General features: G+C 36.8%; 1 protein-coding gene across 4 annotated transcripts in view; it reads left to right on the forward strand.

Annotated features, from left to right (window-relative positions):
• Positions 1-13,814, forward strand: part of GPBP1 (GC-rich promoter binding protein 1) — a 71,263-nt gene that overhangs the window by 22,910 nt on the left and 34,539 nt on the right. For all 4 annotated transcript variants that reach the window (XM_077897870.1, XM_077897871.1, XM_077897869.1 and 1 more), the window contains exon 3: positions 9,300-9,419. In XM_077897870.1, the coding sequence (XP_077753996.1) occupies positions 9,357-9,419 (63 nt within the window). In that variant the 5' untranslated portion in view covers positions 9,300-9,356. The remainder of the gene's footprint in view (positions 1-9,299; positions 9,420-13,814) is intronic.

Consider the following 13,814-nt stretch of genomic DNA (forward strand, 5'->3'; position numbering starts at 1 on the left):
AATCACTGTCCTGGTGTCATTCACTTGACAGAGGTGTCTTGCTGGCTCAAGGCAGTCTTTAATTGCTTGAGAGGGTAGTTTTCTGTTCCTTTCTGGGTATGCTTTGCTCTTAGGGTCTGCTGACTGAACTAAGAGACAAGCTGGAACGAAGAACCCAACTAGAAAGTTTGAGGTCAAAATTGAGGTTTGACTCTTCCGTAGTTTTTTTTTTTTTCCTTCCTGCTCCAGACTGATAATTTTAATTGACCTAACTTCCACTTAATCTGATTCTTACTTCTGTTGGCTCTTCCATTGCAACTGTTTAGTGAAATTTTTATTTCAGTTACTAATACTTTTTTGGCCCAAGAATCTGTTTGGTTCCTTTCTATGATGCTTAATCTCCTTATGGATATTCTGTTGATATTGCTCTGTTTCCTTTAGCTCTTTGTATTTAGGACAGTTGGTGTCTGTGTTCCATCAGAGGGACTGTTTTGCTAATTTTCATTTTTCCCTCCTGGTGAGTGGGCCATATTTTCATAGTTCTTTGAATGCTTTGTAATTTTTGTAGAAAATTGAGCATTTTTAATATTGTAATTTGGAAACTTTGGGAACCAAATGTTTTTTTCCCTCCTATCCTCAGGGTTGCTTACAGTGGGCATGTAGTTGTGTGTTCATTCAGTGACTTTGAAACCAGTTTTGTAAAGTCTGTGTTCTTTGTTTTGGGTAGTCTCTGAAGTCACCGTCCCTTAGCTTGTGGTCACCTAGTGTTTCTTGTTTTTGTTTTTTCAGATAATATTTTAGTGAAGTTGAAAAAATTAATGCAAAAATTTGTGATGAACAAAATAAAGTTTGAATATGAGGATTAGTATGTTATCTTGTCCAAAGATTACAGATGTTTTCACATGGCTCAAACAAGGAACCAACTCTTACAGTGATTACAGCACAGCTGAGACAGGTTGTAGTCTTTATTTATATATTTTTAAAGATTTTATTTATTTAAGTCAAGAGAGACAGAGAGGCAGAGACCTAGGCAGAGGGGAGAAGTAGGCTTCCTGCAGGAGCCAGATGTCGGACTCGATCCCAGGACCCTGGGACGGCGCCCTGAGCCCAAGGCAGATGCTCAACCACTGAGCCACCCAGGTGTCCCCAGGTTGTAGCCTTCAATAAGATTTGACTAAAGGTTCATGAATGTTGTTACAGAAAGTAATTTCAGGGACACCTGGGTGGCTCAGTGGTGTGTCTGCCTTTGGCTCAGGGCGTGGTCCTGGAGTCCCGGGATTGCGTCCTGCATCAGGCACCCCTGGAGGAGCCTACTTCTCTCTCTGCGTCTCTCTCTCTCTCTCTCTCTCTCTCTCTCATTAAATAAAATCTTTTTTAAAAAATTTAAATAGCAGTTTTATTTCTATTGTCCATGGATACTACTGTTCTGAGAGCTCTTCAAATAAGAGCCATTTTACCAAGGTAGAGACACCGTTACCATGTTCAGCTAGTGTTTTGTTGCCAATGCATGTCAAGCCAACAAGGAATAGAAATAAAGGGAAATTAAAAAGTAACTCTCCCAGTCTTTGCCCATTAGGTCTGTGTTAGGGCATTTCTTCAGTGGTTAGCCAACCATTTATAACTATCTTAGTTCTCATATCCTCTTTTAAATTGAATATAAAGATCAATCTGAGGTGAAAGCTTAGGGTCTTCTGAGGTTTTTGTTTTGTTTTGTTTTGTTTTTTGAGCATGTGTCTGGCCTTGGGGCTCTGTGTGGTTTTCTAAGCTTCCGGGTTATACGGGAATTCTTTTCAGTGTCATAATTTCCCAAAGAAAATTGTCTCTCAGCCTTTCTATGTTTTGGGTGTGCTACTGTTTACTTTTTTAAACCTTTTTCCCAAGGCAGAGGAGATTCATGCACCTTACGCTATTTGTGAGAAATGCCCTCAACATAGCAGCATTTCCTTCCGTGTTAGGTAAAACAAAGGCGAGTACCTCTTGTGATTCCTTAGGTAACCCCCAAGGGGTTATCTGTAACAGGTTTATACAGACAAACATAATTCTGTGAGAATAAGATTTCTAGGGCTCACTCTAGAACCAGAGACCTGGGTCCCACACTGTCTTTTTGGGACTTCTACTGTGCTTGGGAGAGATGGGGGTCAAGGGGAAGTAAAAATGCCACAAAGCTTTTATACTGTTTCAAAGTTTCCGTTTTCTGGATTCAGTGTGCTTGATTGCTGTAAGCCTTTGTTTCAGAGTTCTGACAAAGATATTTCTGACAGATTTTGCTTCATTTTTGCTGTTCTGTTGAAGGGGTAGGTAGGCCCTTATAGTTCCCTGTTTCACCATTTTGTGTTAGTGGTCTTCACATGTGTTTTCTTGTTTTTAATGCTCAAATTGTCCCTGATTTGGCCAGTGGGAACCCATTCAAGCTTGTTTCTATGCCCTTTTGGTATTTCATAATCTTTTTGGACATTTCCTTGCTTTTTGCTAAAGTGAAATATTTTAGGCTTATTTTGTCATCTTTCCCCAGCCTTGGAAATCAGCTATTTCTCAAAGCCCTGGTTTTGTTTAGTGGAAAACGGTTTTTAGAAGCCAAGATCCTGTGTTAAGAATGTTTGTTTATTGGAGTCACTCAGGCCCTCTCAGTGCAGAGTTGGGAGAGGTGTGTATATATACACACACACACACACACACACATACATACATACATACATAAACAAATATGTACCTTTGTGGTATATGTGAACCTTAGTATCTTAGTATGTGCCTGTGAATTAATCATTGATTCTACTGATAGAGTATAACACCACAGCATTCACTAGTTTTCACCCTGTTACTAGTTACTGTGTTCTTTGACAGTATGAAACTTAGCTTTCATTATTCTAAACACTTATTTGATTATTTCTCCTGTATATAATCGGTCTTCTTTTGTGGCCACTGCCACCACCTGTATGCGGACACCCACCTCTCCTTGTTTATCATCTTGACTCTTCTCACTGATGCCCCCCCCCCCCCCCCCCCGCCTTCCTCACTCTTTTCAGCTCAGTTCCCCATACCTGACTGTCCCTCTACGTAGGTGCCTTCCTCATCCTGCTTTGACACTGACATCCTTTTTTTTTTTAATTTATTTTTTATTGGTGTTCAATTTACTAACATACAGAATAACGCCCAGTGCCGTCACCCATTCACTCCCACCCCCCGCCCTCCTCCCCTTCTACCACCCCTAGTTCGTTTCCCAGAGTTAGCAGTCTTTACATTCTGTCTCCCTTTCTGATATTTCCCACACATTTCTTCTCCCTTCCCTTATATTCCCTTTCACTATTATTTATATTCCCCAAATGAATGAGAACATATAATGTTTGTCCTTCTCCGACTGACTGACTTCACTCAGCATAATACCCTCCAGTTCCATCCACGTTGAAGCAAATGGTGGGTATTTGTCATTTCTAATAGCTGAGTAATATTCCATTGTATACATAAACCACATCTTCTTTATCCATTCATCTTTCGTTGGACACCGAGGCTCCTTCCACAGTTTGGCTGTTGTGGCCATTGCTGCTATAAACATCAGGGTGCAGGTGTCCCGGCGTTTCATTGCATTTGTATCTTTGGGGTAAATCCCCAACAGTGCAATTGCTGGGTTGTAGGGCAGGTATATTTTTAACTCTTTGAGGAACCTCCACACAGTTTTCCAGAGTGGTTGCACCAGTTCACATTCCCACCAACAGTGTAAGAGGGTTCCCTTTTCTCTGCATCCTCTCCAACATTTGTTGTTAATTTGCCCCATTCTCACTGGTGTGAGGTGGTATCTCATGGTGGTTTTGATTTGTATTTCCCTGATGGCAACTGATGCAGAGCATTTTCTCATGTGCATGTTGGCCATGTCTATGTCTTCCTCTGTGAGATTTCTCTTCATGTCTTTTGCCCATTTCATGATTGGATTGTTTGTTTCTTTGGTGTTGAGTTTAATAAGTTCTTTATAGATCTTGGAAACTAGCCCTTTATCTGATATGTCATTTGCAAATATCTTCTCCTATTCTGTAGGTTGTCTTTTAGTTTTGTTGACTGTATCCTTTGCTGTGCAAAAGCTTCTTATCTTGATGAAGTCCCAATAGTTCATTTTTGCTTTTGTTTCTTTTGCCTTCCTGGATGTATCTTGCAAGAAGTTACTGTGGCCGAGTTCAAAAAGGGTGTTGCCTGTGTTCTTCTCTAGGATTTTGATGGAATCTTGTCTCCCATTTAGATCTTTCATCCATTTTGAGTTTATCTTTGACACTGACATCCTGTGCTGGGCTTTAGTCCTGAATCAGAAGACCTACTTTTTAAATGAAAACTATTAATATATTAAACTAAGCTTATACCAAAGGAGTATTTCACAGGCTTATTTTCAAAAGAGAATTAAGGTTGAATTTGAATAGTCATCTTCTGGTTCTTATTAATGAAGGGATTGGAACAGTTGGGCTAAATGAAAAATTTAACCTTTTTGAAAGATTGTATGTAGATAGTCTGGTAATAAAGGGTAGTTGTCTTTTAGAACTTTAATAGTTTTCAAGGTGAAAGGTAAGTAGTAGTTATCTAAATTTTAACGAAGAGAAGAAAACAGTCTGATACTAATTTGCCAAAATCATCCAGTCTAGTAATTGGTTGAGTTGATTTGAATCCAGGACCATTGGACTCTGATGCCTGTGTTCTTTCTTAAAAATCTGCCTTAATTAGTTGAAATGCCTTAATCTTTAGTTGATTTTGCATGTTTTTGGTGGGCTTTGTGACTTTTAAAGTTTTTGGTGTCTGAAATTTAAATCATTATAAAGATAGTGTTGGATGTTCATTATGATGAAATCAATTTTAGTTTTTCATTGAAAACATTGGGCATGAACTTGATGGGTTCAGAAGTAAAAACATTAAGGAAATAGGAAAAATCTTATTCATATTTGTGTACTTTTTGCCAAAGTGCGTTTTTCAGTATGAAGAAATCTGTTTTGGATTTTTAGTTAATCAGTGAATTTTGGGGCCCCTGGGTGGCTCATTTGGTTAAGCGGCTGCCATCTTAGGTTGATCCCCACATGGGGTTCCCTGATCAAATTATCATTTTAAATAGCAATGAAGTGGTAATTTATATATTAAAGCTTTTGGTGTCTGAAATATAAATCCTTATAATTCCGAATCTTTGGGAATTTTCTTATAGTTGATGTTTTAGACTTCAGGCATTTATTCAGAAATAGGTTGTAAATTGATTGAGATTAGAAATTAGGATTTTTGTGCCATCAGCATTTAAAAATCTTTATGTCCATATGGGACCATCAGACCTTATAACGGAATCTGATGGGAGATTCCTAATAATCTGGAATTACCATTAATAGGACTACTAATTTGCTCCCCCGCACCGTAGCAGTCTCCTATAAGTACCACTTAATACATACATTTTTGATGAATGTATTTTTTTTGATGAATGTATTTTTAATACTTGTTTGTATTAGTCTTTGTTAAAAGACAATTTATCAGTATATTTAAAGATCAAATTGATTTTTTTAAAAGATTTTATTTATTCATGAGAGACATGGAGAGGCAGAGGTAGAGACATAGGCAGGCAGAGGAAGAAGCGGGGGAGCCCAATATGGGACTCAATCCCGGAACCCCAGGATCACACCCTGAGCCAAAGCAGACGCTCAACCAGTGAACCACCCAGGCATCCCTCAAATTGATTTTTTTCACCATTTTATGAATGGGGCAGCCTCCTACCTGTCCAAAAGAAAGTAGCTCCAAGGAGCTGTACAAAATGGAGCCTTTTATAGGCAGAAGAGGCCAGGGACAAGGAAAAGGTGGATAACCTCCTCTTTCATTAGGAAATGGTGGAAGGGGTCTATCAGGTGATTACCTCACTAGTGCTGACCAGGAAATTACAGATTGACCAGTTAAGATTTCCTATCTGGGAGGGTCATTTCCCCTCTTTTTTATAAAGATTTTATTTGAGAGAGAGAGATCATGGGGGGTGTGGGGTAGGAGCTGACTCTTCACTGAGCATGGAGCCCAACATGAAGCTTGATCTCAGGTCCCCAGGATCCCCAGGATCATGACCTGAGCTGAAGGCAGCTGTTCAGCAATCTGAGCCACCCAGGTACCTCTTTTTCTGGGAGGATCTTAAAGTGCAATCAGGTAGGTATTCTTGTTGATGGGGTCTTAGCACAGGTGGCTCAATTTTGGGCCTTTTGTTTCTTTTTAACCTTTGCTAGGGAAGCCATAACAAACTACTGCAAACTGAGTGGGTTAAGTAAGTTTATTTTGTCATAGTTTTTTGGAAGCTCAGAGTAGTACAAGGTCAAGACTTCACAGTTGGTTTCCTCTGAGACCTCTCTCCTTGGCTTGCAGATGGCCACTCTCTTTCTGCCTGTTTACATGGTCTCTTTTCTGTGCAGCCTTGGTGTCTCTGTGTGTCCAAATTTCCTCCTCTTAAAAGGACAGAGGATTGGAATGGGGCCCACCCTAACAGCCTCCTTTAAGTTAATCATCTCATTAGGGCCTTTATCTCCAAATATGGTTACATTCAAAGGTGGGGAGAGGTTTCAATTTGGACTCAAGAATCTGTGTGTGTGTAGTGGGGGCACAGTTCGGCTCCTAATATTACACAGGGAAAAGAAGATAGAATGAATTTGGATGGCACTAAGTGTACTTAAAAGTAAATGATAGGGTGGTTCTTTTGAAAGTTTAATTGCCTTTACACTGGTTAAGGGAGTAAAATTTCTTTCTTTTTCTATCCTTCTAGGTTCCCGGGTTTGGGGACCTGTAACTGTAAAGTAGATTAAAAAAGACAGATCAACAAGAGAAAACAAAAGTTTGTTAGAGGGTGCTCCCACATGGGAATAACTCAGGGATGGTTAGAATTTGCCAATTCTACCTAATTCCATAGGGGGAAGTGGGGGGGGGGGGTGAAGGGCACTTAAATGGAAAAACAGGTGACTTCTTGAAAGATAGGTAAATGGGCCCTTAGGAGAATTGATGGGAGAAATGATAGTTTGTGGCAATGTCTGGGTGTGGTGCTGATTTTGTACCTGTGTCTGTAGGGAAGAGTTGCTCCAGGGAAGGGGACTGATAAATTCTTTTTGGAGGCTCTGTTTTTAGGTAGGTAAGAGATAGCAGGAATTAAAATGCCTTCGTGAAACTTAAAGCTATTCTTATGTTATAAAGTGGCATATTTTGGGGTGGCATATTATGATTCTTAAACACACTTGTGTAAATGTCTTAGTATTAGCTAATAGTGTTCTTTACCTTTTTTCAGAACTTGAAAACTTTTGCCATTAACTATTCATACTTTATTTTTTCAAAACTAGATTTAAATTAAAAAAAAAACGAACATTGCAAAAATGAATAGGTAATATTAGTGGTTAGCCTCCTAGGGATTATTTTTAATATATAAATTACCACTTGACTATTTAAAATGATAAGCTTTAAATTCTTCATTATTTTAGATTCTCCTCAATTTTTGTGAAATTTTTTGGTACAAACTATAAAAATGATTTTTCATTCCCTTTAGCTATTGAAAGTGTAAATTTAATGTAGCATCGTATCATAAACATCACAAAGCAGCTTAGTATGTAGCTTAATGTCAGAATGGATAATATCCTTTATCCAGAAACACTTTAGTTTTCATTTTAATTTTTGAATACTTCAAAATGTATAAGATGGTCTAGAGCTTAGAATGCCTAAATTTTTATGTAGTTTCATTTTTGTTAGGTATACTCTTCCATTTGTTTCATAAATGTATTACTGGAATTGGTCATTTCTGGTTAATCAAATTGTATCAGGGTTTTTCCCCTTTTGCTCATGGCTCATATCATATGAGCTTTTACCTAAAGTTTAAACATTTTCATTGCCATGGTGAGTTAACCATTTGTGTCCATTTCTTGTATTTGTCCCCACTTAACCTTTTCTTAAATAGTTCTCTGCAGTTTGTAATAGTGAAAATGGAATATTTCTATAATTTGAGAATTTTTTAAAAAGTATTTTAGCAAGTTGGTATGATGTTAAAGGATTCTGCTATAGAAGCAGAAAAGGAAAGATAAACAGTGATATTCTTTTGTTTTTTAAAATTTCACTTTTGAGATTATACAGTTTTAAGTATAAACATTTGTTAATAGTAAACTCATTGTGATGCACAGAAAATTTGATTCCTTCATCAGTTGATAGCTTTATATTGAAATGAGTACAGTTGCTCAGTTGACTTCTGCCTTATTTAAAGAAAAAAACAAAAACCACTGAATTTGCTGTTTACATTGGGCTGGCAACTTGAAACTTTCAGTGATGCAGTTGATAAAGGCTCCCAAAAAGTTAAATTTAGAATGCAGAAAAGGAGTTCTAAAATACTTCAGATACTCATCGTGATGATTGTAATTAAAAAAACAACAACAACAAAAAAAACCTTTTCATTATGGAAATTTTTAAACATGAATGTAACTAGAGAAAAAAGTGTTTACACACCTCCTTGTACTAACCTTTATAAACATGTGCAACCTCTTTTCAACTATCCTTATTAGCATTCTGTGGTTTTTAAAACAGATTCTAGATATATCCATGTAATTGTAAAGACTTCAGTTTTTTATGTACCACCAACACACTAACCATTATCACATCTAAAATGAGTAGTAATTTCTTAATGTCATTTAATGTTCCACTAATGTTTAAAATTTTGATTCATAATTTTCATTTTTTTAAAGGTTGATTGGTTTGAGTAAGGATTTGTATAAGGCCTGCATGTTTGATCTACATGTTAAAAGCCACTTATTTGTTGGCGGGGGACCCAGTCATTTCACCTATCAAGTATCCTGTGATCTGAATTTATTGGATTACTTCCCTTCGATTTCCTTAATTTCTCTCTGTTGAACTTCCTGAAAGTTAGTAGTTAGATCAGATTTCAGATTCCCTCTGGGGTATACAAGAATACATTATAGATGATGTCATGTACATCGTAGTGTGTCACATCTAGAGACACTTGATGTCTATTTGTGATGAGAACATAGTAATTTAAAAAAATAAAGTTTACTGAGATAGTTTATTTACAGTGAAATTGGCCAGTATTAAGGGTACAATTTAATCTTTGAGAGATGTGTACCTTTGTGGAACCACAGTTAAGACAAAATCAAGAAAAACCCTCCCTTTGGGTCATAGCCCTATACCCCTAAACTTCAGCCCCCCCCCCATCTAGTTTCTGTTATATTTTTGCTTATTTTAGAATTTCATTATAATTGGAGTCTTATAGTAGTATGATCACTGTCATTTAGAAGAGCATAAGAAGATAATTTTGGCAAGGAGCTCCAGGTCTAATTCCTTCCATTTTTATATGACAGGGACTTGCCATGAGGTGTTGAAGCCTTGTTTCACTGAGTTGGAGAGACTGGACCTAAATGGCGCAGCATGACTTTGCTCCAGCCTGGCTTAATTTTCCTACTCCACCATCATCAACAAAGGTACTCTTTCTTGCATTTCTCTCTTTGTGTCTACCTCTCATTTGTTCTTGCTGTACACAAATGTAGTTGAAATGCAAAGCCTTTAATGTTTTTGTGGAGAAAAATTTTTTGTATTACCATCTATGCTATTTCATATGGGATCTGTTAGTTTTTATTGTTTAAAAAGTTAGTTTTCCGTCATCGTCTGTACCATTTATTTCAGTTGTCTTTTGTACTAATCAAAGTTCCGCATATTTTTCAGTTAAATCCATTGGACACATTGCGTCTTACCTTTATTTGTACTATTCTTTAGATAACTTGCTTTACTTTCTGTTCTATAGGCAAATATGTTAAAAAATCTGATGTTTTTGAGGTCTTTCCTAATACCCCAAGGACTACTTTTTCAGATAAATAAGACTGAATGAGGCTTCACTAAAATTTCAGGAGTGATGAAAACTTTGCATCATTGTTAAATATCATACATAAGTAATCTAAGAAATACTGTCATTTTACTTAAAAACCAAAACAGAATAGTTTGAATAAGACTTGCTAGGCCTTGCAATTGTTTTCACTTAAAAGACTTGCTAAAAGAGGAACCTTGGAATTTGTTAAAATCAGTCTAACTGGCTTAATAGCGGTCCTTTGATTTTTGTTCTTTTTTATTGTGCAAAGGAATCAAGGGAGAGTTTTGATCATCTGTTTGCCTGTTAATCATGCTCCACCATGATAAGGGGTTCATCTAACACCTTTTGGGGTATAGGCAGCTGTTACAAAAACAGTTTATTAAAAGCAACTCTTATGGGAACAGTTTTTATAATTTGCAAAGTTGTTCCCCAGTAAGGACTTGTCAGATCATAATAAATTGGCCCATATTTTGGCCCATAATATTGTACAGATGGATTCTCTGAAAGGTTAATTGACTTGGCCTGTTTTTCACACAGTGACTATGAGTCTAGACTAGAGTCCAGGATGCATTTCCTATTCTGTACTCTTTACATAGGACTCATTTGGGAATGCTGCCAAATGGTTAAACATCTCATTTCATAGCCTATGCAATGGGATTTGAAATGGTTAGAAAATGGTGGCTTCTACTGATTAAGGTGCTGAGATCACTTCTTAATTACAGATTCTTTGTTTGCCCCTTTTCCTCTTACCTGCAGGTCTTTGCAATTTCCTCCCGCCTTCCCCCTTCTTTTTAAACCCAGCTGCTCTAATCTCGCCCCTAGCCAGCTCATTTTTCAGGCTTACTTCAGAGCCTGAACACATGAGTTTCCTGCTACACACTTTTCTTTTTTCTATTTTGTTTAATTTCTCTGAAATAGGTATAAGACTTGTTTTCATTTTCAAGCAAGTTGATAAATTATCAACATCTGGAAAGTTATAAAACATTGAAAATATTGAGAATAATTTTTGTCTTCATTTAGATGTTAATCGGAAGTTGATTAACTTTTTTTTTTTTTTTAAGATTTATTTTTCATGAGAGACAGAGAGAGAGAGAGGGGGGCAGAAACATAAGCAGAGGGAGAAGCAGGCTCCTTCGCAGGGAGCCCAATATGGGACTCAATCCTGGATCCTGTGATCACATCCTGAGCCAAAGGCAGAAGCTCAACCGCTGAGCCACCCAGGCATCCCTAACTGTTTGTTTATATGGTGAAATCCTACTGCTTTGCAGAACCTGACCCTTGATTTGGGTATAGGTCTTCATGAATGATGATTTTGAGCATTGGGATTGCCTATTCTAAATCTGTTATTCTCATTTATTCTACAGTACCTACAGAAAATTTATTTGAACTCCTCACTACTTGAAATTATTTATTTTGACCTTACACAGTGTGATTTTGACAAATACAGACCTTTTGTAATGACTTCTTACACCTTCCATCTTATCCTTCCATGTCTCAAAATCACTATTTATGGGTTCTCATTTATAATTAACCTCTAGTTTTCTGCCAGAGCCCTTTTAATCTTACCATGAATAAATGGAACAGAGATTAATTTACTGGGGTTGGGGGACTCTCTGTTGCAACTTAATGTAAGTCTTTCATTTACTTGTTCAAAGGGATGAGGATGTGAAATAAAAAGTAAAGACAGTTTTGGAAGTGCACTTTTTCGTGGTTTTCTGAGGTGTATAGAATTTTAGCCCCATCATGTGGTGAAATTTTAAACTGCATGTGGTTGATTTTATGTGGAATAAGGCATGGACATTTGAGCTGTTGATTGGGATCCAATAAAAAGTAAATTTTACATATGTTTTTGTATATACATAGGTTTAACTAAAATAATTGTCACACATCTGTAGTGCATCAGTACTTTATCTTGTGGTCTTCTGTTCTCTTATTCCATTAGAAAATGTAAATTGATACTGCTACTGTGATCCTTTAATAGGTCTGTAGTTCCATTTTAGGGAGTAACATATATTATTGAAGCAGTACTAAACTGAAATGATTGTAGATACTGGAAAAGTTTAGATGCCTCTTTGTTTTAGATGCTTCTTCTGGCCATCTAACTCTAGGAAGGATAATAAAATCATCCCTTTAATCAGGTTGAGGTATTCTTTCATAGTCTTTTTAGAAGAAGGAATATTCCAGGAGCACCTGGCTGGCTCAGTCAGAAAGGCATGTCACTCTTGATCTCAGGGTTGTGAACTCAAGCCCCATGAAGGTTGTGGAGTCTACTGAAAAAAAAAAAAAAAAAAAAAAAAAAAAAAAGATTCCAGGGGTGTGAAAATACAGGAATTTTTATCCTTTTTAAGTATAAGGTAATACCTGTTTTAATGATATTCCACTACAGAAGGTACATATTCGTATTTGTATTCAATATTCTTTAGTTACCTCTCTGGCTAGAGTGTAGCATTAGTGCTAGCATTAGTAGCATTAGTGATGGATTCTTCTGAAAGAATGGATTCTTTCATGGTAACATCTAAAAAAGTGATTAATATTTTGCCAAAACTTCTTTTAATAATGCATAAACAGTGTCGGTTTGCATTGAGAATGTGTATTTAAAGTTCAGGCTAAGAGAGAATTGGAAAATTCAGTCAGACTGATAGTAGAGTTCATTGAAACTTATTTACTATGTAGAGTTTTTGTTAACTAGTGGCTCATATTGTGGTCATCAAAGAAGAAATGGCTACATTATTTTTTAAAGGAATCCAGAGAAAGATTTTAAGTATGTAAAGGGATAGGGATGGTCTCTTTCTTGCCCATAGTAACATGTTTCTTTTTATTCATTATTACATACCAATGATTGTATAAAACAATTTGTGTGAATAAGAGGTAAATTCTCTGTTTTTTTTCTTCCATTTACAAAAGGCTATTTTAAATGGTTTGAAGTTGAGAGAAGTAGATAACATGCCCCAAAGTGCTGGAGCTAAGATAGGCATTCATGTGTGCATGACTTTAATACTTACCAACTTACTAAATTTCTTTTCTCGACTATTAGGTAGTACACTAATTTTCAGAAATGAAATACTATCATGCTTTTATGCATACACCAGAATGTATTTTTATCCTGGTTTGGATAAATGAAATTTTTTTCACTTCAAAGATGGCATCTCCAATTTCTATCATCACTGCATGCACATGTAACTTTTCAGTGTCCATGCGTAATCTTTTATTGAGCAGATATACATGGATAATTTGATTAGTTTACCTATTGATGGACTAAGCTGTAGGAATGTCTAGGCATCTCTTGAATATATTTGTAGGGTAAATTCTTAGTAGAATCAGTAAATCAGAGGGTTTGTACATATTGATAGATAATGTCTAATAGTTCTCAAAAAAGGTTGTACTGGGGTGCCTGGGTGGTTCAGTCAGTTTTAAGTGTCCCAACTCTTTAATTTCTGCTCAGGTCTTGATCTCAGAGTTGTAATTTCAAGCTCTGTGTTGGGCTCCATGCTAGGCGTGGAGCCTACTTTAACAAAAAAAAAAGTTATTTAAAAGCCCATCAGAATTTTATGAGGGGGACTAATGTTTTCAGTTTTGGCAATGCTGCAATTTTTAAAATTTAACAGAAAGGAGTCTTTCTTTTTTTTTTTTTTTTTAATAAATTTATTTTTTATTGGTGTTCAATTTTCCAACATACAGAATAACACCCAGTGTGCATCCCGTCAAGTGCCCCCCCCTCAGTGCCCGTCACCCATTCACCCCCACCCCCCGCCCTCCTCCCCTTCCACCACCCCTAGTTCGTTTCCCAGAGTTAGGAGTCTTTATGTTCTGTCTCCCTTTCAGATATTTCCCACACATTTCTTCTCCCTTCCCTTATATTCCCTTTCACTATTATTTATATTCCCCAAATGAATGAGACCATATAATGTTTGTCCTCCGATTGACTTACTTCACTCAGCATAATACCCTCCAGTTCCATCCACGTTGAAGCAAATGGTGGGTATTTGTCATTTTTAATGGCTGAGTAATATTC

This window comes from Canis aureus, chromosome 5 (assembly GCF_053574225.1).
Source record: "Canis aureus isolate CA01 chromosome 5, VMU_Caureus_v.1.0, whole genome shotgun sequence".
Lineage (NCBI taxonomy): Eukaryota > Metazoa > Chordata > Mammalia > Carnivora > Canidae > Canis > Canis aureus.